The sequence below is a fragment of the Bos taurus genome, chromosome 18 (assembly GCF_002263795.3).
Source record: "Bos taurus isolate L1 Dominette 01449 registration number 42190680 breed Hereford chromosome 18, ARS-UCD2.0, whole genome shotgun sequence".
NCBI classification, from domain to species: domain Eukaryota; kingdom Metazoa; phylum Chordata; class Mammalia; order Artiodactyla; family Bovidae; genus Bos; species Bos taurus.
Window position 1 is genome coordinate 56,468,037 of NC_037345.1, and position 24,231 is coordinate 56,492,267.

General features: G+C 52.3%; 1 protein-coding gene across 4 annotated transcripts in view; it reads left to right on the plus strand.

Annotated features, from left to right (window-relative positions):
- Positions 1–22,316, plus strand: part of MYH14 (myosin heavy chain 14) — a 78,930-nt gene extending 56,614 nt beyond the window's left edge. For all 4 annotated transcript variants that reach the window (XM_059877086.1, XM_010815239.4, XM_015458254.2 and 1 more), the window contains 16 exons: positions 456–668; positions 1,237–1,381; positions 2,722–2,928; positions 4,759–4,863; positions 4,959–5,111; positions 6,266–6,514; positions 10,318–10,530; positions 11,099–11,311; positions 12,443–12,604; positions 13,552–13,680; positions 14,264–14,352; positions 14,446–14,569; positions 17,367–17,575; positions 19,385–19,493; positions 21,174–21,346; positions 21,521–22,316. In XM_059877086.1, the coding sequence (XP_059733069.1) occupies positions 456–668; positions 1,237–1,381; positions 2,722–2,928; positions 4,759–4,863; positions 4,959–5,111; positions 6,266–6,514; positions 10,318–10,530; positions 11,099–11,311; positions 12,443–12,604; positions 13,552–13,680; positions 14,264–14,352; positions 14,446–14,569; positions 17,367–17,575; positions 19,385–19,493; positions 21,174–21,346; positions 21,521–21,680 (2,653 nt within the window). In that variant the 3' untranslated portion in view covers positions 21,681–22,316. The remainder of the gene's footprint in view (positions 1–455; positions 669–1,236; positions 1,382–2,721; positions 2,929–4,758; positions 4,864–4,958; positions 5,112–6,265; positions 6,515–10,317; positions 10,531–11,098; positions 11,312–12,442; positions 12,605–13,551; positions 13,681–14,263; positions 14,353–14,445; positions 14,570–17,366; positions 17,576–19,384; positions 19,494–21,173; positions 21,347–21,520) is intronic.
- The last annotated feature ends 1,915 nt before the right edge of the window (positions 22,317–24,231 follow it).

Genomic DNA, 24,231 nt, shown 5'->3' on the forward strand with positions numbered 1-24,231 from the left:
CAGAGGACACAAACTGTGATCGGCATATTTCCCTGAGCTGTTTAATCTGCAGTCCACACTGCCCCTTCATCCGGCTCCTCTTTGCAACAGCTTGATCCTAGAAGGGTTATGAGGAGGAGTTCAGGGGTCAGCCACCCACTGACCACGTGACCAGGGCAAGTACTTTCCCACCCTGCGCCCCAGTTTCCTGCGTGGGCATGAACATCACATGGGATGATAAGGCAGAGGGCTCTCAAGTGGAGGGAACTTAGTAAGCATCCTCGTGATACCAGTGGTGTCATCCCCACTTTACAGCTAGGGAAGTTGAGGCTCTGAGTCCTAGAGGCACGTGTCCAAGGACAGAGCTGGGATTCGAATCTGGAACTGGCCATGTCTAGTCCCTCCACGCCCCCAGAAATCATCCCCACCCCCTGCCTGTCCTTGTACTAACCCCCTTGATCCTTGTCTACCCCCAGGGCAGAGGAAGAGGGTGGAGTCCGGGCCCAGCTACTCAAATCCCTGAGGGAGGCGCAGGCTGGGCTGGCCGAAGCCCAGGAGGACCTGGAGGCTGAGCGCGCGGCCAGGGCCAAGGCGGAGAAGCAGCGCCGGGACCTGGGCGAGGAGCTGGAGGCACTGCGGGGCGAGCTGGAGGACACGTTGGACTCCACCAATGCACAGCAGGAGCTCCGGTGAGGCTGGGCGGCCGGCAGCTGGCACCGGTTGGGGACCTGTGGAACCAGGTTGGGAGGAGAGGAAAAGGACATGGGTCCAAACTCTCCATCTGCACAGATGTTGAGTCATTCACCAGTTGTTTTCTGGGCACTGGCTCTGGACCAAGCTGGGGACATAAATGGATCAGACTCAGGCATTGTCCTCTGGAACTCCCAGTCTGGGAGTAAGCAGATTCAGGCAAAGACAGACCTGGTCCAGAGCTAAGTGAGCTTTAATGGAGTAGGACAGGCCATCGTGGATGATCAGAGAAGACCCCTGTATCACGCTATGGGAGGGAGTCCAAAAAGACTTCTTGAGAAGGGGGCATTTTGAATAGGGTTTTGACAGATGCATAGGAGCTCACTCTTAAAGCCACACTCCTCCTGCAGCATCACCACCCATACTCCTCGGGGAATATAGAATGAAGTCCCCATCCTTGAAGGGAAAGAATAAGAAGAGGCACAACCGGCTGTCGGGGGCTGCCCTAAAGTCCCAGTCTTCCTCTATTCTGAAATTCTATTCCCTGTCCCCCTTCCCCAATAAAAGGTCCAAGAGAGAACAGGAGGTGACGGAGTTGAAGAAGGCTCTGGAGGAGGAAACGCGCATTCATGAGGTGGCAGTGCAGGAGCTGCGGCAGCGCCACGGCCAGGCCCTGGGAGAGCTGGCGGAGCAGCTGGAGCAAGCCCGGAGGGTGGGTTGGGATGGGGCTGGGGTTTCTGGGGAGCCATGGGGAGGCAAAGTGGGATGCTGGGTGGAGGAGGTATGTCTGGCTGGTCCTAGGCCAGCCCGCTTCTCTTCTCAGGTATTCATGTCTCTGATCCATCTTTTTTAAAAAAATAATTTACTTATTATTGGCTGTGCTGGGTCTCGCTGCTGCTCGGGCTTTTCTGTAGTTGTGGTGAACGGGGGCTGCTCTCTAGTTGCAGTGCTCGGGCTTCTCATTGCAGTGGTTTCTCTTGCCGCAGAGCAAGGCTCTAGAGCTTTTGGGGTTCAGTGGTTGTGGCTCCCAGGCCCTAGAGCACAGGCTCGATAGTTGTGGCCCCGGGGCTGAGTTGCTCTGCAGGCATGTGGGATCTTTCTGGACCGGGGATCGAACCCATGTCTCCTGCATTGGCAGGTGGATTCTTTACCACTGAGCCACCAGGGAAGCCCACCGATCCATCTTTCATTCAGCGAACGTTCGTTGAATATGTGCTATGTTCCCGGTGTGATATTGAGGGCCCCAAATATGAACCAGACAATCAGTACACACTTCTATTGTGGAGATGATGTTTTAGCAGGAGAGGCAGAGTGTAAACGATCTAAACAGATTCACAGTATATATCAGGGTTATAAGTGCTATGGGAAAATGATGAACAAAAAGCGGGGTCAGAATGCCAATAGCGGGGCGAGGGGGGGCATTTTGTGATTTGAAATATAGAAGGCCATGGAGAGATTCTACGAAAAGGTGACCTCTGAGTGAAAAGCTGAAGGAAAGGGCTTCCCAGGAGGCTCAGTGGTAAAGAATCTGCCTGCCAATGCAGGTGACATGGGTTTGATCCCTGGGCAGGGAAGATCTCACATGCCTTGGGATAACTAAGCCCTTGCATCACAACTGTTAAGCCTGTGCTCTAGAGCCCAGGAGCCAAAACTACTGAAGCTCGCCTGCCCTAGAGCCCATGCTCCGCAACAAGAGAAACCACGGCCATGTGAAGCCCATACATGGCAACTAGAGAGCAGCCCCTGCTCACCACAGCTGGAGAAAGCCCCCTCGAAGAAACAAAGACCCAGCATGGCCAAAAATAAATAAATAAGGTCATAATAAAAAAAAAATTAAGGAAGCGAAGGGTGACCCCATCTTGGCATCCTGGGAAACATGTTCTGGGCAGAGGGAACAGTCAGTGCAAAGGCCCCGGGGCAGGAGTGTGCCTGGGTCTTTAAGGAATGGTGAGGGGTTCCAGAGGAAATAGTGCAAGGGACATGGGGCATGCATGTGCCTGGCCTGGTAGAGAAAGGGAGTCATAAATCTCTGCCGTCCCTCTCCCACCTCAGAGCAAAGGCACATGGGAGAAGACCCGCTTGACTCTGGAGGCTGAAGTGTCTGAGCTGCGGACGGAGCTCAGCAACCTGCAGACCGCGCGGCAGGAGGGTGAGCAGCGGAGGCGTCGCCTGGAGTCACAGCTGCAGGAGGTGCAGGGCCGCGTGGGCGACGGGGAGCGGGCCCGAGCAGAGGCTGCAGAGAAGCTGCAGCGAGCCCAGGTGAGTGGGGCGGCCAGCTCAGCAGTGGTGTCTGCTGTGTGACTTTGGGTGAGATGCCTGCCCTCTCTGGGCTTCGGTTTGGTCCACATCAACCCTGCCGTCCCTGCCAACTTCTTCAGCATTATCACACATTAACAGCTAGTATCGGGTGAGTGGTTGCTTTATACCAAACATCCTGTGTATTTTTACTAAAGCCTCCTGACCCTCCTCTGAAGGAACTGCTAATATTGTTCCCATTTTACACACAGGGAAACTGAGGCCCAGGGAGGTGAAGCTGGTTGTCTAAGGTCCCTCAGAGCCAAAGCGTGAATCCAGGCATGACTAACCTTGCGGCTCTTAACCCTGCCGCAGTGCCCACGTTTCACCCTCTTATCTTCTGGCCGTAAATAATCCATGGTCTGATTAGAAAAACCCAGGATGAACATTTAAACCTGCAGGTAGAAAATGTCATACTGTAATTGTTAGGAGAGATGTGGGCTTTTTATTTTATTATGTTTTTAAACTAAATGACCAATACCTGTTTATTGCTGAGAACACGAGGCCAGGAGCTGCATCCAGGATCATTGTGGTGGTGATTTGGGTGCCAGGAGAACAGCTTTATTGAAATATAACTCACATACTGTATAACTCACCCATTTAAAATCAAACCGGTCCATCCTAAAGGAAATCAACCCTGAATATTCATTGGAAGGACTGATGCTGAAGCTGAAGCTTCAATACTTTGGCCACCTGATATGAAGAACCGACTCTTAGAAAAGACCCTGAGGCTGGGAAAGATTGAGGGCAGGAGGAGAAGTGGGTGACAGAGAATGATACTGTTAGATAGCATCACTGATTTAATGGCCATGAGTTTGAACAAACTCCAGGAGATAGTGAAGGATAAGGAAGCTTGGTGTGCTACAGTCCGTGGGGTTGCAAAGAGTTGGACACCACTGAGCAACTGAACAACGAGTTTTAGTATATTCATAGAGTTGTACATTTATCACCATAATCTAATTTTAGGACATTTTCATCACCCTAGAAAGAAATCCCGTACGAGAGTTAGGGTTAAGGTCCTCCAATCTCACCCCCTGCCCTAGCAATTACTAATCTACCTTCTGTCTCTTTAGATTTCCTATTCTGGACACTTCATAGAAATGGAATCATACAATATGTGTCTTGTGTCTGACTTCACTCACTTAGCATAGTGTTGTCAAGGCTCATCCATGTTGTAGCATCCATCTGTACTTCATTATTTTTATGGCTGAATAATATTCCATTGTCTAGAGAGACCACATTTTGTTTATCCAGTCATCCGTGGATGGACGTTTGGGTTGTTTCCACCTTCTGGCAGTTGTGAATGCTGCTTCTGTGAACACCCCTGTACAGGTTTTTGCATGGACTTGTTTTCATTTCTCCTGGGTACAGACCCAGGAGCGGAATTGCTGGGCCCTGTGGAAACTCTGGTTTAACATCCTTGGTGGCTCAGATGGTAAAGAGTCTGCCTGCAATGCAGGAGACCAGGGTTTGATCCCTGGGTCGGGAAGATCCCCTGGAGAAGGGAATGGCAAACCATTCCAGTGTTCTTGCCTGGAGAATCCCATGGACAGAGGAGCCTGGTGGGCTACGGTGCATGGGGTCACAAAGGGTGAGATAGGACTGAACGACTAACACGTTCACTTTCACATGGAAACTCTGCATTTAACCATTTTAAGGAGCTGCTAGACTGATTATCGCGGCAGCTGCACCCTTCTACATCCCCACCAGCAGTGGGTAGTGGGGATCTGAGGCAGGTACACAGAGGGGTCGGCTGGCAGGAAGCTGCCATTATAAGATGCCCCTTGCCCACAGGCTGAACTCGAGAATGTGTCTGGAGCCCTGAGCGAGGCCGAGTCCAAAGCCATCAGGCTGAGCAAGGAGCTGACCAGCATGGAGGCCCAGCTCCACGATGCCCAGGTGACCCCAGCTCCCATCTCACCACTCGCTCCCCAACCCAGACCACCCCCAACTCTCCTGCCCACACTGAACATCGTCCTCTCATCCACCTGCAGGAGCTGCTGCAGGAGGAGACCAGAGCGAAGCTGGCCCTGGGGTCCCGGGCACGAGCCCTGGAGGCGGAGGCAGCCGGGCTGCGGGAGCAGCTGGACGAGGAAGCGGCCGCCAGGGAGCGAGCGGGCCGCGAGCTGCAGACCGCCCAGGCCCAGGTGAACAGCCCTGCAGGGAGATCCCCCACCCGGCTCCTGCTGGGTTCCGTGGCTCACGGGGTGACCCCACAGGCCAGCATGTCACAAGCCAGACCACTGCAAGCCAGACTCCCCTCCTCTGTCCCCACAGCCCCAGCCCTGCACAAACTTCATCCTCTGTCACCTGTATCCTCTCAGCCTCCCTTCAAACCTCCCTGCCTCTAGTCTATCCCCTTCTGGCTCATCCTTCACATGGTCTTTATAAAGCCGGAGCTGATGCTGCCTTTTCCTTGCTCACACACCTCCCAGGGCTCCCCAGCTACCCACCCTGGACAAAATCCATGCCTCTCACCAGGTTGTCAGAGACCCTGCATTCTCTGGCCTTCTTCCATCGTTAGCTATATTCACCTCTCATCTCTCTTTCCTCACTTCATGTAGGAAAACGCTTTTCATTTATTAGGACTTAGCATCCGCCTCTCCTGTTCTAAGAAATTACTCACCAGCCCTCTCTGAGCTCCCTTAACCCTTCTTTCTCCTTTGTCCCCACTCCAGTCACCCTGACTGGCTAGAACTGTCATTGCCCATGAGTCCCCCGACCAGACTGAAAGCTCCTTGAAGGTGGGACCCCATCAGAGTTAGATCTGGGTCCCCAGCCTAAGCCAACATAGTGCCTTATGTATGGGATGCCTTGAGAAATGCCTGTTGAATGAATGATGAATGTATGCCTGTGAATATCATTTTTTAACTGGAAAACTCCTATGCATACTTCAAGATCCATCACAAATGCTCCGTCCTCCAGGAAGTCTCTTGAATGTTCTCAATAGATTTTTGAGCCTGTCTGGTGGACTCCTGTGGCTTCCCTATTTCTACCTTAGCCTCTATCACCCTGGTTGTGACACTCAGTCTCCCCCATCAGACTAGGGGTTCCCCAGGGCAGAACCCAGGTCTGATTCATCTTCTGGTTCTGTGGGAACCATTTTAACATCCTGGAGGAGCTGGGGCTCTGAGAACTCACAACCTTATCCCTACTCTTCAGGCAGAAGTGCCCAACGGAGTGAATCATTTCCCTCTTGGGCCTCAGTCTCCTCACCTGGGAAATGGGGCCCCACTAACTCACACTCGGGTTGCCAACATGGGTGCCACCCTCCCTCTCTTTCCTCCACCCCCAACCCCAGCTGTCAGAGTGGCGGCGGCGCCAGGAAGAGGAGGCAGGGGCCCTGGAGGCAGGGGAGGAGGCTAGGCGCCGGGCGGCCCGAGAGGCTGAGGCCCTGAACCAGCGCCTGGCAGAAAAGGCGGAAGTGGTGGAGCGGCTGGAGCGGGGCCGCCGGCGGCTGCAGCAGGAGCTGGACGATGCCACAGTGGACCTGGAGCAGCAGCGGCAGCTCGTGAGCGCGCTGGAGAAGAAGCAGCGCAAGTTCGACCAGGTGAGGCACCTTGGGTTAGCCACCTGGGGAACTGGGATGCTCACCCACGCTGCCCGTCACGGTCACCGTGAGCGATCAGTAACAGGTGATGTCACAGCTCAGCTGTGAACCTGCGAGGACCTTCGGGGAAGATGCCTCTTCCCTCTGAGCCCCTGTAGGATAGAACGCCCATCGATCCTGGCTTATGTCTCCTGCCCCCAAATAATTACTGCTGGTACCCAGTGTTACTCCCAAAGGCGTCCTGCAGATACACCAGAGGGTGTACTTAGGAAGGCGAAATGAAATAACACGTCTTGCTTCTCCTGCTGACTCACTGTGGACCTCAGGCAAACTGCTTGTCCCATTTCAGCCTCAGTTTGCCCGTCTAGAAAATGGGGATAAGGGGATTCCCTGGCAGTCCAGTGATGAGGACTCCATGCTCTCAGTACTGTTGCTGTCGTTCAGTCACTAAGTCGAGTCCGACTCTTTTCGACCCTGTGAACTACATCGCTCCAGTTTGATTCCTGGTTGGGGAACTAAGATCCCACAGGCTATGCGGTACAGCCAAAAAAAAAGAAGAAAAAAGAAAAAATTGAAAGTGGGGATAATACTAAGCATCTGACAATGTAAGAATGGAATAAAATTCTCAGAACCCCAGAGCATTAAGATCAGGCAACCCTGAGGTTCACAGCCCAGTTGGGGCCCTTTCTGGCTGTGTGGCTTGGGCAAATTGCACAGTCTCTCTGCCTCATTTTCTTCATCTGGAAAATGGGAGAGTCCTTATTTTTGCCTTCATTTTTGAAAGGAATTTTCACTGGCTGTTGAATTCCAGGTTTTATTCTTTCCACACTGGGAAGAGATCATTCCATGTTCTGGGGCCTCCACTGTTTCAGATTTAAAGTTAACAATCATCTAAATCATGGTTTCCCTGTAGGTAATGTGATGTGGTTTTCTAGCTGGTTCAGACTTTTTCCTCTTTATCTTTGCTTTTTAGCAGTTTGACTATGATATCCAGCTGTGGGGTTTTGTGTTTATTCTACTTCAGTTTGCCAAGCTTCCAACAGCTTTGGGTTAGTGTTCTTAATCACATGTGGAAATCTTCAGCCATTATTTTTTCAAATATTTTTCTGCCCCATTCTCTCTTTCTCCCCTCCTCTTCTCAAACTCCAAATACATGTATGTTCGATTGCTTAATACTATTCCATAGATCATTGAAAAAGTTTTAAAAGAATTAATTTGTGTTTTATATATATATAGACATGGTTAAGCAGGAGATGGCAAGAGTGAACAATGACATTATAGGAATCAGTGAGCTAAAATGGAGAGGAATGGGTGAATTTAATTCAGATGACCATTATATCTACTATTGTGGGCAAGAATCCCTCAGAAGAAATGGAGTAGCCCTCATAGTCAACAAAAGAGTCTGAAATGCAGTACTTGGATGTGACCTTAAAAACGACCCAATGATCTCAGCTTATTTCCAAGGCAAACCATTCAACATCATAGTAATCCAAGTCTGTGCCCTAACCACTGGATGCTGAAGAAGCTGAAATTGACCAGTTCTATGAAGACCTATCGGAGAAGGCAGTGGCACCCCACTCCAGTACTCTTGCCTGGAAAAGCCCATGGATGGAGGAGCCTGGTAGGCTGAAGTTCATGGGGTCACTAGAAGTCGGACACGACTGAACGACTTCACTTTCACTTTTCACTTTCATGCATTGGAGAAGGAAATGGCAAGCCACTCCAGTGTTCTCGCCTGGAGAATCCCAGGAACGGGGAGCCTGGTGGGCTGCCGTCTCTGGGGTCGCACAGAGTCGGACATGACTGAAGCGACTTAGCAGCAGCAGCAGCAGCATGAAGACCTATAAGGCCACCTAGAACTAACAACAACAACAACAAAAAGATGTCCTTTTCATCATAGGGGATTGGGATGCAAAAGTAGGAAGTTAAGAGATACCTGGAGTAACAGGCAAGTTTGGCCTCGGAGTACAAAATAAAGCAGGGCAGAGGCTAACAGAGTTTTGCCAAGAGAACAAACTGGTCACAGCAAACACCCTCTTCCAACAACACAAGAGGTGACTCATCGGAAAAGACCCAGATGCTGAGAAAGATTGAGGGCAGGAGAAGAAGGGGACAATAGAGGATGAGATGGTTGGATACCATCACCAACTCAATGGATATGAGTTTGAGCAAACTCCAGGAGATGATGAAGGACAGGGAAGCCTGGCATGCTGCCATCCATGGTGTCGCAGAGTCGACACAACTTAGCCACTGAACAGCAACAAATATACATATAAATATATATATTTGCATGTCTTGTAAGTTTTATTGTTCATCAATTGCTATGTCATAAAAAAACAGTGAAGGTTTGAAGTACATTTCAAATTTTATGTATTTTTTTTCCTACTATGACTACAAGAGGAAGAAAGAAAACCCTTTCCTCTCTTGGGTATATAAAGCGAGGGGCTGATCAGTTTGATCCATTTAAGGTTTTTCCTTTTTTTGGCTCAAAATTTCCTTTCATTTAATTTTTTATAAAACTTGAAGTGTAGTTGATTTACACTGTTGCATTAGTTTCAGTTGTACAGCAAAGTGACTCATACATTTATACATGATACATGTATTCTTTCTCAGATTCTTTTACTTATAAGTTACTAGAAGACATTGAGTAGAGTTTCCTGTGCTTTACAGCAGGTCCTTGTTAATTATCTGTCTTATATATAGTAGTGTATATCGGCAACCCACTCCAATATTCTTGCCTGGAGAATCCCAGGGACGGGGGAGCCTGGTGGGCTGCTGTCTACGGGGTCGCACAGAGTCAGACACGACTGAAGCGACTTAGCAGCAGCAGCAGCAGCAGTGTATATCTGTTAATCCCAGATTCCAAATCTATCCATCCCCCCTTTCCCCTTTGGTAACCGCAGGTTGGTTAGTTTGTTTTCTGTATCTGTGAGTCTGTTTCTGTTTTGTAAATAAATTCATTTAATTACATCATTTTTTTTACAAGATTCCACCTAGAAGTGATATCATATGATGTTTGTCCTTCTCTGTCTGGTTTATTTCACTTACTGTGATAATCTCTAGGTCCATCCATGTTGCTGTAAATGCCATTATTTCATTCTTTTTCATGGCCGAGTAATATTCCATTGTATATATAGGCCACATCTTCTTTATCCATTCCTTCATCCATGGAGATTTAGGTTGCTTCCATGTCTTGGCTATTGTAAGTAGTGCTGCAGTGAACACTGGGGTGTAGATATCTTTTCGAATTAAAGTTTTCTCCAGCTCTCTGCCCAGGAGTGGGGTTGCTCCATCATATGGTAACTCTAGGACCTCCCAGGTGGCACAAGTGCTAAGAACCTGCCTGCCAAAGCAGGAGGCACTGAAGACTCGGGTTCCATCCCAGGGCCGGGAGGATCCCCTGGAGCAGGGCACAGCGACCCACTCCACTATTCTTGCCTGGAGAATCCCATGGACGGAGGAGCCTGGCAGGCTACAGTCCATGGGGTCACAAAGAGTCCGACAGGGCTGAAGCCACTGAGCACTCTGGCACATGGTAACTCTATTTTTAGTTTTTAAAGGTACCTCCTCACTATTCTGCAGAGCAGCTGTACCAATTTACATTCCCATCAACAGAGGGATCCATTGAAGAGCGAGCTGGTCTGGGACCCAGTGGAAACTTTAATCCCTATACCTCCCTCTTGTGTCTCTGCCTCTGTCTGTCTGTCTGTCTCTCCGTCCTTGGCCCCTCTCTCTTCCCCATTCCCTTGTACACTCCTTTTAGCTAACCTGTGTCCCCCACCCCATCTCCCTCACCCCGGAAGCTCCTGGCGGAGGAGAAGGCGGCAGTCCTGCGGGCGGTGGAGGAGCGGGAGCGGGCGGAGGCCGAGGGCCGCGAGCGCGAGGCCCGGACGCTGTCACTGACCCGGGCCCTGGAGGAGGAGCAGGAGGCGCGCGAGGAGCTCGAGCGGCAGAACCGTGCGCTGCGGGCCGAGCTGGAGGCGTTGCTGAGCAGCAAGGACGACGTTGGCAAGAGCGTGAGCGACCCCAGGTCCCCGGGACACACAGACACACACACGCACACACACACGTGGGCGACCACGCGCCCCACCCCCACCCCGTGACGCTGGGGCACACAGGCACACGTGTGTGCTCTCCCACACGGAGGGCAAAGGGAACCGGCGTCAGAGAGTCCCCGTGTTCACGCACACACCCGGGAAGTGAGGAAAGCCAGGCATCAACAGGCAACGATTCATGGGCCCAGCACACGGGGAGATCTTCTAGCAAACATATGTGCACACACTGAGCACGAGAGCTTCTTAGAAAACATCCATGTGCAGGTGCGTGTTCATGAAATGTGAGCGGACTCTCCCGTCAAACACACTTGCTCACGTGTACACACTGACCACGAGAGCCGCTCACAGCGTGTGTAGGTAACTCGGGACAAGAAGGAGCTAGGATGGACATGTCACCTCGCTGCCTCCCCCTCGTCTATCAAAGCTCCCCTCCCCTCTAGCCTAGCATAGATCTCCGGGCCTAACCTCCCGCCTCCTCGGTGGTCCAGGTGCCCAGGGCTCACTCTCGTTCTGCTTCCCACCCTCCCAGGTGCATGAGCTGGAGCGAGCCCGCCGGGTGGCTGAACAGGCAGCGAACGATCTGCGAACGCAGGTGACGGAGCTGGAGGACGAGCTGACGGCAGCCGAGGATGCCAAGCTGCGCCTGGAGGTGACCGTGCAGGCCCTGAAGGCGCAACACGAGCGGGACCTGCAGGGCCGCGACGAGGCGGGCGAGGAGAGGCGGCGGCAGCTGGCCAAGCAGGTATGGGCAGGGCGCCGCCCAGCTCAGTGTGCCCGGAAGTCTCACCACCCACCTGCTACTGTGGGTTTCTATCCAAGTCCCACCTACTAGCCAGCCATCCTCCTGTTCCCCAACCCGCTCACCCACCATGACCCAAGAACCCACACGCACAAGGACCCATTCGGACACCCTCCATCCACTAACCGGTCCACCCAACCACCATCCCATCTACTGAGCCAGCTGCCTAGCCGCCTGTACACAGCCTCCCTACCAACCAAGACTTCTACACAACCAACTCTGCATCCGACTTCTCCATCCACCCAATACCCGCTCCAATCAACCTCCTCTCTCCAGCCCAACCACCCCAGTATCTACCCACCTCCTCTGCACCCCCAACCAACCCGTATACCCATTTACCTGCTCATTGACCAGCTTGTCTTCACCCCACTTCATCCATGACCTTCCTTCCTTTTTCATTTATTTCTTCACTTGCTTCCTCATTCACTCCATATTTCTCTCTCTGCACATTTATTCATTCATTCTTCATTCAGTGGAGGAATTTCCTATGGTCTGCAGCGGGCAAGGCTTTTCACTCAGTGATGTGTGCTGAGCGTGGGAGGGGCGGGTCAGCCCTGAATATCAGAAAGAGCCCTCTGGGGCCATGTGGTCAGCAGACTGGAGCAGAGGAGACTGGAGCTGGGAAGCCTAGAGCAAGTGATGAAGAGATGATCCAAGGCCGGGATGGGGAGCAGTATCTGAGCGTTTCTTTTTAAATCTACTTTGGCCCCACTGATCCAGCCATGAGTTCATGCACGATTTTGTCCTGAGGGCACCAGGGAGCCAACCACAGGAGGGCCATGAGCAGTGTCAGCTGTGATTGTAGAAGGACCTTTCTAGAGCCTTCAGGAATGGGCTGGAGAGGAGTGATGGGAGCAAAGAGGAGGCTGGGGCAAGAGGGAGGGGTAAAGCTTGCCAGGGCTGTGGGGTTGGAGAGGATGATTGGGTTTGTGGCAGAGAGAGGCAAGGGGCAGAAGGAGTGGGGCTGGAGACCTGGGCAGGGGCTGGAGGGTAGACCTCTACGCCACTGGCATGTAGGGGGAGCCTGGGCTTCCTGTCCCCTGAGCCCGCCCCTCCCGACCTCCCCTCTCCCAGTTGAGGGACGCAGAGGTAGAGCGCGATGAGGAACGCAAGCAGCGTGCTCTGGCCGTGGCTGCCCGCAAGAAGCTGGAGGCCGAGCTGGAGGAGCTGAAGGCTCAGACCACAGCGGCCGGGCAGGGCAAGGAGGAGGCAGTGAAGCAGCTTCGCAAGATGCAGGTAAGGGGTGGGGCTTAAGCCGCGGAAAGGGGAGGCCCCGCCCTCGCTCCGGCTCCCAAACCAGCTCGGACCCCGCCCTTTCGATCCCAGGAGCAGCACCCACGTTAGACAACAGCTCTATCCATGCCCCAAAGGCTCATTTGGTTCTTTTTATATTTTTTAGTTCCTTCATTTAAATTGCTTAATCTTTGGGACTTCTTTGCGGCCCAGTGATGAAAACTCTGCGCTTTCACTGTAGAAGGCACAGGATTGATCCCTGGTCAGGGAACTAAAATCCCACATGCCGCTGGATGGGGACATAAATAAATAGTTGCCAGGTAGCAAAGTGGCCGAAAGTGTAAACGCCAGGGTCAGGCAGCCTAGGTTAAGATCGTGACTGTGCCACTCACCACCCTGAGTGCACTGCTGAACCTCTCTGTGCCTCAGTTTCTCCATCTGTAAACTGGGTAGGAAAATAGTCCCCACCAACTGGAGTTGTGAGGATTAAGGTTTTCAGTATGTGTACAGAGTAGCGACTGGCCCAAGGTAAGTGATCGGTGTTTTCCATCACTTTTTTGTGGCCAAGCTGCTTGACTTGAGGATGTTTGTTCCCCCACCAGGGATCGAACCCGCGCCCCCTGCAGTGGAAGCGCTGGAGTCTTAACTGCTGAACCGCCATGGAAGTCCCTCCCAACTCTATTATTACTCCAGAGTCCACATATTACCCCCACTTTACGCTTGCTTTAATTTTGATGTGCTTCTTTTTTTAAAGAAGTGAGACTCAGAGACGGGGGGAGAGCTGGCCCATGGTCACACAGCCATTGGCTGGGAGCGGGGTGCAGAAGCCCAAGTCCTCAGGACTCTGCTTTTTCACGGGGAGCCCCCACAGGGCTGACTGCGAGGGTAGCGGGGCTGGGGGCAGTCCCTGTGACCTGGCTGGGCCCACTCACTCGCTCCGTTCCGCCCAGGCCCAGATGAAGGAGCTGTGGCGCGAGGTGGAGGAGACGCGCAGTTCTCGAGAGGAGATCTTTGCTCAGAACCGGGAAAGTGAGAAGCGCCTCAAGGGGCTAGAGGCGGAAGTGCTGCGGCTGCAGGAGGTGATGCCGGGGTGGGCGGGGCTCAGGAGGGTGGGGTCGCGGGTGGGCGGGGCCAGGGATGTCTTGGAGCCCCGCTAGGGTCCTGAACCGGAAAGCCACAGGGTCGGTGTGGGGATGGGCTAGAGTAGGGAGACTGGGGGCAGGGGGGCTGGAGAGGGACGATGACGCCTGAGCCTGGACGCAGAAGAGGGAACAAACAGAGAGCGTAAAGGAGCAGGATGGACAGGGCTTTGGGTGGTAAGGGGGCAGAGGAGGGGAGGAGAGGGGGTCTGGCCTGATGACTGAGGGAAACTGGAGGAGGAACTGGTCTGAAAAGAGATGCTGGGCTCAGTGAGGAGGCCATGAGGGTGAGGGATCCTGGCAGGCGGGCAGCAAGAAGTGGACATGGATCACGGGCTACGGAGATGGATTTAGGAGACATCTGCCTATAGACTGAAGCTCATTCCAAGGTTATCCAGGGGCAGCATGTTCAAGTGCAGTGAAAAAAAGATCAACAGACTTGAGGCATGAGGGGTAGGGAGGCCAGTGTTCAGCCAGCCTCCCATCACCGCAGCTGACCACCTGCCTATTTTGCTCGTTGCAGGAACTGGCTGCCTCTGACCGTGCCCGGCGGCAGGCCCAGCAGGAGAGGGATGAGATGGCAGATGAGGTGGCCAACGGCAGCCTTAGCAAGTGAGTGGCCCATGGTAATGTGGGGCAGGGCGCCCTCTTCTGGCCATCCTGCCCTCTCACCTCCCCTGACCTTGCCCTGCCTGTTCTCCCTAGAGCTGCCATTCTGGATGAGAAACGTCAGCTGGAAGGGCGCCTGGGGCAAATGGAAGAGGAGCTGGAGGAGGAGCAAAGCAATGCAGAGCTGCTCAATGACCGCTACCGAAAGCTGCTCCTGCAGGTGAGCACAGCTGGGTCACCCCTGCCAGCCTTGAGGCCCCACTGACCTGGGACCATAACACCCTCAATCCTTTTTCAATTCACATAGGAAAAGGGAATATTTGAGTTGGGTTTTGAAGGTTGAATAGGAGTTCTCTAGGTGGGGGTGGAATAGATGCATTCATTCTGTTGTATTTCTGAGGTTTCTCAAAGGCTGGATCCAGGGAGCATGATGCTGGTAATATGGGTCCAAGGCCTCTTCCAAGGCCTCTCTCTTCTCCTGGCTTATAAGTGGTGACTTATAGGTGGCCATCATCTCATCCTGCAGTCACTGGGCTTGACTTTCTGTGCATGTGGGGGGAGCTATCTGATATCTCCTTATAAGGGCACTAATGCCATCATCGGGACCCCACCCTCTTATCCTCATCTAGTCCTAATTACCTCCCAAAGGCCCCATTTCCAGATACACACTAGGGGTTAGGACTTCATATGAATTTGTGGGGCAACAAACATTCAGCCCATAATACACCAGTTCCCCAGGAAGCTAGCCTGGTGATCTCAAAAGCATTTAGAAGTCAACATGGAAAGTGTCCCAACTGGCCCCAAATGGAGCAGCTTGAGCTTCAACCAGGCTCATAATTACAACTCATTTAAATCCATCAAATCTGTTTAAACCCTCAAGTACACAATGACATTTTTAAAAAATACTAATTAGTCACTGTATTAGTTGCCTGAGGCTGCTGCAACCAATTGCCACAAACTGGGTGGCTTAAAAAGACGGTAACTTATTCTCTCTCAGTTCTGGAGGTTAGAGGTCCAAAATCAAGGTGTCATCAGGTTTGTTCTTTCTGAGGGAACATCTCTTCCAGGCTGTCTTCTGGTTGCTTGTCAGCAACCCTTGGCTCGTAGATCCATCAGCCCGGTCTCTGCCTCTGCCTTGCGTGACCTTCCCTATGTCTTCTTTGTGTGTCTGTGCCTCCTTCCCTTCTTGAAAAGACACCAGTCGTATTGGATTTAGTGCGAGGCTGTTCAGTTGCTAAGTCATGTCTGACTCTGTGACACCATGGACTTGAGCCCGCCAGCCTCCTCTGTCTGTGGGATTCTCCAGGCAAGAATACTGGAGTGGGTTGCCATTTCCATCTCCAGGGGATCTTCCTGACCCAGGGTTCAAACCTGCATCTCCTGCATTGGCAAGTGGGTTCTTTACCACTGAGTGAAGAGGGAAGCCCATTGGATTTAGGGCCCACCCCAATCCAGCATGGGCTTCCCAGGTGGCTCAGTGGTAAAGAACCCACTTGCCAATGCAGGAGACACAGTAGACTCCTGGTGGACTGTAGTCCATGGGGTCACAAAGAGTCAGACACAACTGAGCAACTAACACACTTCAGAAAGGATGGAGGAGGAAACTGTAGATTAAGAGAGACTTAAAAATCATGTACAAAAAAAATTTAATGGGCAGCATTCAACTATAGAATCTAGGGATGCATCTTTGAATAATAAAACTCAAAAGGAAAAAACAAACCAACCAAGGGGGTGATCACCCTAGGAGTCAGGAGGAGGGGGATCCCTGGTGGTCCAGTGGTTAAAACTCTGCACTCCCAAAGTGCAGAGGCTCAGATCCAACCCCTGGTTGGGAAAATAAGATCCCACAAGTTGCACAGCACATCCAAAAAAAGAAAAATGTTAGGATGACATGTTGTTTGGGGTGAAAGGAAGAGGTTGTTAGTAGAGTGGATGCGTGAAGTTCTATTTTTTGACCTGGGCAGGGGTGACAATGATGTTTGCTTTTTATTAACCTATACTGGAGTGGGTTGTCATTCCCTTGCCCAAGGGATCTTCCCAACCCAGGGATCAAACCTGGGTCTCCTGCATTGCAGCAGATTCTATACCATCTGAGCCACCAGGGAAGCCCAACCTATTAAGCCATATAGTTGATCTGTTTTTTACTTTTCCTGTCTCACGGTTTTATTTTCCAATAAAAGGTTAAAAAAAAATAGCATATGCTAATCACCACGTCGGTCTCTTCCTGTGAGGGTGAAATGAAGTAAAGTATGAATCAGACTGCATCTGACTCATTTCCGTGTCCCCAGCATAGGACCTCACTCAGAGTACGAGATGAATAAATAAACAGGCACTATTATTAGGGGTGTGGTTACACATTAGCAATATAGTAGCTCCTGTTAATTGAGCTGGCATTTCTCAAAACGATCCTGCATATCATTCTATCAAAACCACCTAAGGTGCTTGTTGAAAATGTGGATTCATGGGCCTCATTCCAGACTTGCTGAATGAGAATCTCTGGAGGGTGGGATACTGTGGTCCATTTTTTTTTTCTTTTTTTTCCACAAGCTCTCTGGATGAGCCTGGTGCAAACAAAAATGTGATAACCCTTGGAATAGGCTCATTCACAGTCAAAGAATCAACAGCATTTAAACAAGCCTGTGATAGTCTTCTGGACTTGTTTATATATTGGGCTGAGTTGTACAGCATGTGGAACCTCAATTACGCAATCAGGGATCTAACCCAAGCCCCTTGCATTAGAAGCTCAGAGTCCTAACCACTGGACCACCACTCTCCTCTTGTGGTCTTATTAAAATAGCAAAAACCTATACAAAAGGTTAAAACCCAGAGTTGGCACTGCTGTTGGCTGATAAGCCAATCAAGGAAAAGTACATTTATTGAGTGTTTATTATGTGCCAGGCTCTATGCTATGCACTTAACAAGCATCAGCTCACTTAGTTCTGGGAGGTTCTGGCATTTACCTCCCACCTTCCCTCTGAGACTCCACCATGACAGTCCTGCCTTCCCCACTGCTACAGGTAGAATCACTGACCACAGAACTGTCAGCTGAGCGCAGTTTCTCAGCTAAGGCAGAGAGCGGGCGGCAGCAGCTGGAGCGGCAGGTCCAGGAGCTCCGGGAACGCCTGGGTGAGGAAGACGCTGGGGCCCGAGCCCGCCAGAAGATGATCATCGCTGCCCTTGAGTCTAAGTTGGCCCAGGCTGAGGAGCAGCTGGAGCAGGAGAGTAGGTAAGTGGGAAGAGAGGGCACAGCTGGAGGGCAACCCTCACATTCTGAGCAATTGAGGCACAGGGGAGCTGTGTTACAAGCACCTGGTTTAGAAACATCCAAAAGGCATCATGATATTAATGGTTGATGGTTTCCTGTATCATTTAGGATGCTCTATGCTGCAAGTAATTGCATTCCCACTATATAATTTAAACAGTAATGTAGCAGTTAGCTATAGCTGCATAACAAGTGTTAGTCACTCAGTCGTGTCCAACTCTTTGCAGCCCCATGAACTGTATCCCATCAGGCTTCTCTGCCCATGGAATTCTCCAAGCAAGAATACTGGAGTGGGCTGCCATTTCCTTTTCTAGGGGGACTTCCCGACCCAGGGATCAAACCTTGGTCTCCTGCGTTGCAGGAGATTCTCTACCATCCGAGCCACAAAGGAAGCCCCATATGCAGGGAAGCTGCCTAACAAACCACCTTAAAATTTCAGTGACTTAAAACAGCAATCATCTATTATTGTTCATGAGTCTTTGGAATGGTTGGTAGGTTCTGCTGATCTGGATTTGGTGAGCCTCACTCACGCATCTTTGCTCAGCTGAAAGTCAGCTAGATGGATTTGCTGATCTTGGCTGGGCTCTCACATGTCTACAGCCTTGCCTGGAACAACTCGGCTAACTTGTCTCTGCTCTAGGCTGACCCAGGCTTGTTCATATGACAGAGTAAAGGTTCCAAGAGAGAACGTTTCTTAGGGCCTAGACTTGGAACTGGTACAATGTCACTTCTGCCGTATCCTGTCACTAAAGCAAGCCATGTGGCCAGCTCAGACATAAGAGAATATCCAGTCATGGTTGCCAAGCACCACCCATTGCTAGAGGCCCCATCATATGGACTTCACCCTAGTATGATGGTCCATGCAGGAGAGAATGGATGAGCATCAGAATAGGGAAATTCAGGAGACAGTAGGTAAGGATGGTGCCAGGTGTCTGACCTGCAGATCTAGGTGGATCATGGGGAACTGGGAGGAGGAGCAGGTTTGGGAGAAGGCATTGAGCCCAGTGCAGGGTGTACAGGGTCTAGTGGGCAGCCGAGGCTGGGGGCTGAACCAGGCTAGAGCTCAGGAGACAGATTTAGTGGACACCAGGCTGTTGATGGTTGTAGAAACCTGGGGCACAGTTGAGCGTGTCCAAAGAAAAGTGTGTGAGTGAGAAAGGAAGATAGCAGAGATGGTTAAGGATGGAGTTTTGGGCTCCCAGAGTGTTCTACAAACACAAAGAGCTTGAAAAGGAAATTGAGAGAAGAGAGGGAGAAAGAAGGGAGGTCAGGTGGGAGATGATAGATCCTGAACCCCTGGGGGCTGGGGCTGTGAGGCTAAGGAGGGGGCAGGGCAGAGTCCAGGGGGTAGTGGGACAAGTTTGGGTACTGACAGGCCGGGGGTGGGGCAAAGGAGAGAAAATGGGTGAGGATGGTGCTTGGCGGTCTGATTTGGAGACTTGCAGTCAGTGGGTCAGTTCCCTGAGAGGAGGAAGACTGGGAGCGGGGTGGAGGATACAGTTGAACATAAGAGACCTAGTGGGGTGTGGAAAACTGGTGTAGACATGGAGACACTTTTAGGAACATCAAGCATCTTAGCTGAAGTTAAGGATTAGATGCCCTGGTGGTAGCCTGGTACCACCAGGCCTCAGTTGACTGTGGGAGCCAGTTGTAGGTGGGTGGGAAGGTGGGCAGAAGCCACTCCGAGAACAGGCAGCCGCTGGACGAGGCTTGGCGGGGGTAGAACCCTGGGTGAGCAACCCTTTTGATTCTCCCCTTCGTGCCTCTCCTCAGGGAGCGCATCCTCTCTGGCAAGCTAGTGCGGAGGGCTGAGAAGAGGCTTAAAGAGGTGGTGCTCCAGGTGGAGGAGGAGCGGAGGGTGGCTGACCAGCTCCGGGACCAGGTGAGCAGCTGACATCATAGAGAAGCAGTGGGAGTGGGGGGGACCACTGACCGAGAAGTAGCACGTGACATCTCTAGAGGTAGTGAGCTCCCATCACAAGAGGTAATGTGTGAGTGCTGGACTAAAACCGAGTGCAGACAAGGTCCTGGGCCTTGGTGCATCAGCGGAGAGCCTGAATCAGTGACTTTGTGATCCGTAAATTCTGGAATCTAGGAAAAGCCCTGGTGGGGAGCTGAGACAGCTAATGAGAGGGCAGAAGTTAAATCCTACCCAGAGGCTAGGCCACAGCTTAAATAATGAAGTGGTGTTTATTGAGAGCTTTCTTTAGCCAGTGCTAAAGACATAACATGTAGTAACACTTAAGTCTAATCAGAACTCATGAGGTAGGTACTATTATTTTCCCTCTTATTCATGTCAGCAAACTGAAGTAACTTGCTCACAATTATTTATTTAGTAAGAGATGGAGCCAGAGTTCAACCTTCAGCACTTTGGCTGCATATCTGTGCCCTTAATTATTTATTGATCAGTAAATGTGTCCCCCATACTGTGCTGCCTACTTAAAACAAACAAAAAGACAGCATGCTTGCATTCTCTCATCAGCTCCATTTCACAGGTGAGAAAATGGAAACTTTAGAAGGAGGTATAATTTGCCCCAAAGTCACACAGTTAATAAAGACAGTCTGGATCAGATCCTCCTAGACCCTCTTGCCAGCCTCCACCCCAGGCTCACATGTGATTGACTCTGTTTGCTGTGCCCTTAAAAGCTCAGCTGTGTTTTATTCGCCAATTATTTCACAAAACAATTGTTGAGCACCTGCTCAACCTGCGTGCCAGGCACTGTGCAAAGCATTGGAGATATGGCTGTGAACGACACCGAGAATGTCCCTGCCCTCATGAAGTTCACATTTTCAACACAGGAAGAGGAAGACACCACCATAAAACCTATAAACAAGCAAAGATAATTACAGATTGTGAAAGGGGTTATGAAGAAAAAAGATAATAAAGAGAGAGGGGAATACAGAGGACTGGAGAATCCTCCCTAGATTGGGAGGGAGGTGGTCCGGAAGACCTTTCTAAGGAAGTGACATTTGAATTGATACTGAAGGGTGAGAAAGAGCCAGGAAGACGGAATAGCAAGTGCAAGGACCCTGGGCTATGGAAACCAGCTCAGTGAGTCCCAAGCAAAGAAGCAGAGCAGAATAACTTGAGAGAAGAATGGGGTTGCGGGGTGGGGGGGGCGGGGGTTGAGTGATACATGAGGTTAGAGGAGTTGGCGGGAGGCAGGTTATGCGTGTCCTCTCCTTGGAGAGAGAGATGGCAGGGTCCGGGGGAGGGTCTCACTCCAGATGGCCTAATCCATGTGTTTATGGGAAGACGACCCTGCAAGGGCCTGGAACGCCAGGCTGAGGTGCTTGCTGGGACCTTGTCCCAGGGCACTGAAGAATCATGGGAGGACCTTGAGCAGGGCAGAGGCAGGATCAGATCTGAGCATAGAGAGACCCCTCTGAGGCCAAGTGGCGGGTGGTCTCGCGTTTGAGCCTGACCTGGAGGCTGGTGAGAGGATCTAGGAGAGCAGAACAAAAGTGTGAACAGAAGGATAGAGGAGGGATGGAGACGTGGGGAGCTCTGGGTGAGAGCCGCACCCAGAGACATGACCTGACTCCCCGGCTCCCGCAAAAGCTGGAGAAGGGCAACCTTCGAGTGAAGCAGCTGAAGCGGCAGCTGGAAGAGGCCGAGGAGGAGGCTTCCCGGGCCCAGGCGGTCCGCAGGAGACTGCAACACGAGCTGGAGGATGTCACAGAGGCCTCCGAGTCCATGAACCGGGAGCTGAACACGCTGAGGAACCGGCTCCGGTAAGGCCACCCGGTGCACGCGCAACCTCTCTGCGTAAACCCCCAGCTCCCCTGTCTTCGCTCTGTGCCCACCTCCCCATTTTATTCTGTTTCTCCGTATCCCCCCCGCCTCTCACTTTTCTCTCTCCCTTCCTCCGGTAATTGCCTCCTGGTCTCTCCTCCTCTCCCCGCCAGGCGCGGACCCCTCACCTTCACCACCCGCACGGTGCGCCAGGTCTTCAGGCTGGAGGAGGGCGTGGCGTCCGACGAGGAGGTGGCAGCGGAGGAGGCGGAGCCGGGGTCCGGGCCGCCGCCCCCAGAGCCCGAAGGGTCCGCTGCGGCCCCACCACAGTGACCCTACCCTGCCCCCAGCAGCCGCCGGGCCCTCCCTCCTTGGCGCCCCCCCACCCCCACCCCAGGTGCCTGTCCTGAGAACCGCCCTCTGGCTTCTTGCACTTTGGAAGTGCCGCCTTCCGGCATGACAGCACTTATCCAGCCCACTCCGGGGGTCCCGGGAGACTTCTCCATGAACCCCTAAACAAAGGAGCGGGCAAGCAGGGATCGCGGACTGGGGTGATCTCACTTGGGAGAAATTCGGGTGTGGTCGGCAAGCTGGGTTCCCATCCAGCTCCAAATCCTTCCTTCGGTTATGAATGATCTTTGTTGGGAAGGGAGTTTGGCTCTCCATGCCCCTTCCCCCCCCCCACCCCCTCTCATTTCCCTCTCCCTGTCTCGCCACTTAGCCACCGACCCCAGAACTTATGAGCAACAGCACCCTGGAGCACCTTATGAGCTCCAGGCGGCCCTGAGCCTTTGACCTTTGCAGAAGGGCAGGTTAAGGGGACCTCACACATCCCCCCCTCCCCTCAGGTTCCCTCCCGTTGCTCTTTGTGATCACAGTTCAGCTGGAGTTTCCCATGGGGGCTGGAGAAGGCCCCATACCCTCCCAGCCTTCAAACTGTGGCAGAAATAAACTCCAACCCCAACTGGACCCTGAGGGCTATGTGTGTTCCTCCAGGGGGTAGGGAGACAGTACGGGCAAGGGGTCGTGATGTGTAAGGGGTAGTCGGTTGGTTCTAATTCAGCTGGTGGGTGTTGGTGTCGGGGACCTCCCGCTTACCCAGCATTTAATGTGGAAGAAATCATTCCCCTCTCATCCGGCCTCCCTCTGAGGTATCCCCTCCATTATACAGATGGGAAAACTGAGGCTCAGAGCTGGAGGGTCCCTGGCTCCACGCCTTCCAGTCAACGAGTGGTAGGAGGGGGAGCTGCACTCTAGCTGACCCTCAAGTCTTTGCAAAGCAACGACAGTAGTGACCGTTGAGCTGTTTGTTGGTTACTATTTACTGAACTGTGCTAAATTTGGGACATTAGTCTCAACCCGTAGATGTAGAGATTTCATTGTTTTCTAGACATTGCCAGTGTCTAGAACACTGCCTGGTGTAGTTAACCTTTTTATATTTGTTGAATGACTAGATCACCCCCTCCTTTTTATATTGGTCAAATGAATAGAGCACCCCCTCCACTTTCTGAGTGGTAGAAACAAGCTTAGAGAGGTTGAGAGACTTGCCCAAGGACAAACAGCTACTGAGAAATAGAACCCAGTCTGGCATCAGAGTGGGTAACCTCTGAGCCCACACTGGGGATCCATGTCCATCCCTTTTCTGGAGACTAGAAACCCTCATCTATGAGCTCACATGACCTGGGTCATATGACTTTCCAATTAGGGCTATCAGTTCAGTTCAGTTGCTCAGTCGTATCCGACTGTTTGCAACCCCATGGACTGCAGCATGCCTCCCTGTCCATCACCAGCTCCCGGAATTTATTCAAACTCCTGTCCATTGAGTCTGTGATGCCATCCAACCATCTCTGCTGCTGCTGCTGCTAAGTCACTTCAGTCGTGTCTGACTCTGTGCGACCCCATAGACGGCAGCCCATCAGGCTCCTCTGTCCCTGGGATTCTCCAGGCAAGAACACTGGAGTGGGTTGCCATTTCCTTCTCCATCCAACCATCTCATGGATCCCCATTTTTACCATCAGGGAAACTGAGGTAGATACTTGCTCCCTCCCAAATCACAAGGTGAAAGCCAGCGATGAGGGGCATGTCTGCACCCTCAAAGTGCATGCCCTTGCCATTTTAATATGACCCCTGCTCTTGAAGACCCAAGCCTTAGGTCTGCCCCCAAAGCCCCCTTCAGGAGACCTTCTCTGCAGACAAGGAGGGTGAAACTTTTAAATGAAAAGGAAACTTTTATTTTGGTGGGGAGTGACAGGGTGGGTGGGAACGGTGGGGCATGACACTTTTTCTTTGGGGAGTGGGGGTGACATGCGGCAGCTTCTGCAACGGGCGGTTCATGCACCCAGGGTGGGCGTGGGGGAGGCTTGGGGGAGGGGCCACGCCGACCCCTCCCTCCCTGCCCTGGGGGTGGGTTGAGAAGACCCACCATTAGCACCAGAGTTGGACGATTTGCAGACCTCCCCTCCCCAGACTGACTCCGGACACCCTCCCCCATCCCTGAGAGCGCCCCCTTGCCACTCCCCCCACCCCAAAGACAGGCCAGGCCCGCCCCGCCCACTTTTGAGTGAGAAACTTATTGCTGTGTGCGTGTTGGGGAGGAGCCGCTGTGTTCAGAAAGACCCCCGCCGTTCATTCCTCCCCAATCACCCCGCCCCCTGCCCCTTGTCGGTGCGTTCCCGGAGCGCAGGAGGGGCGCGACATGCGTGTGGGGAGCGCATCATGCAGCGCATGCGTGTAGTTGCAGGCACCCTGGCGGCCGGAGGGAAAAGGGGCGCGGGACTTGGAAATTGTCCCTTTAGCTCTCTCTCTCCCTCCCCGACTCCCACACTGTTGACTTGGGGGACAGGGAACGAGAATAACGTTTGTAGAGGTTTGTAATGATTGTGGT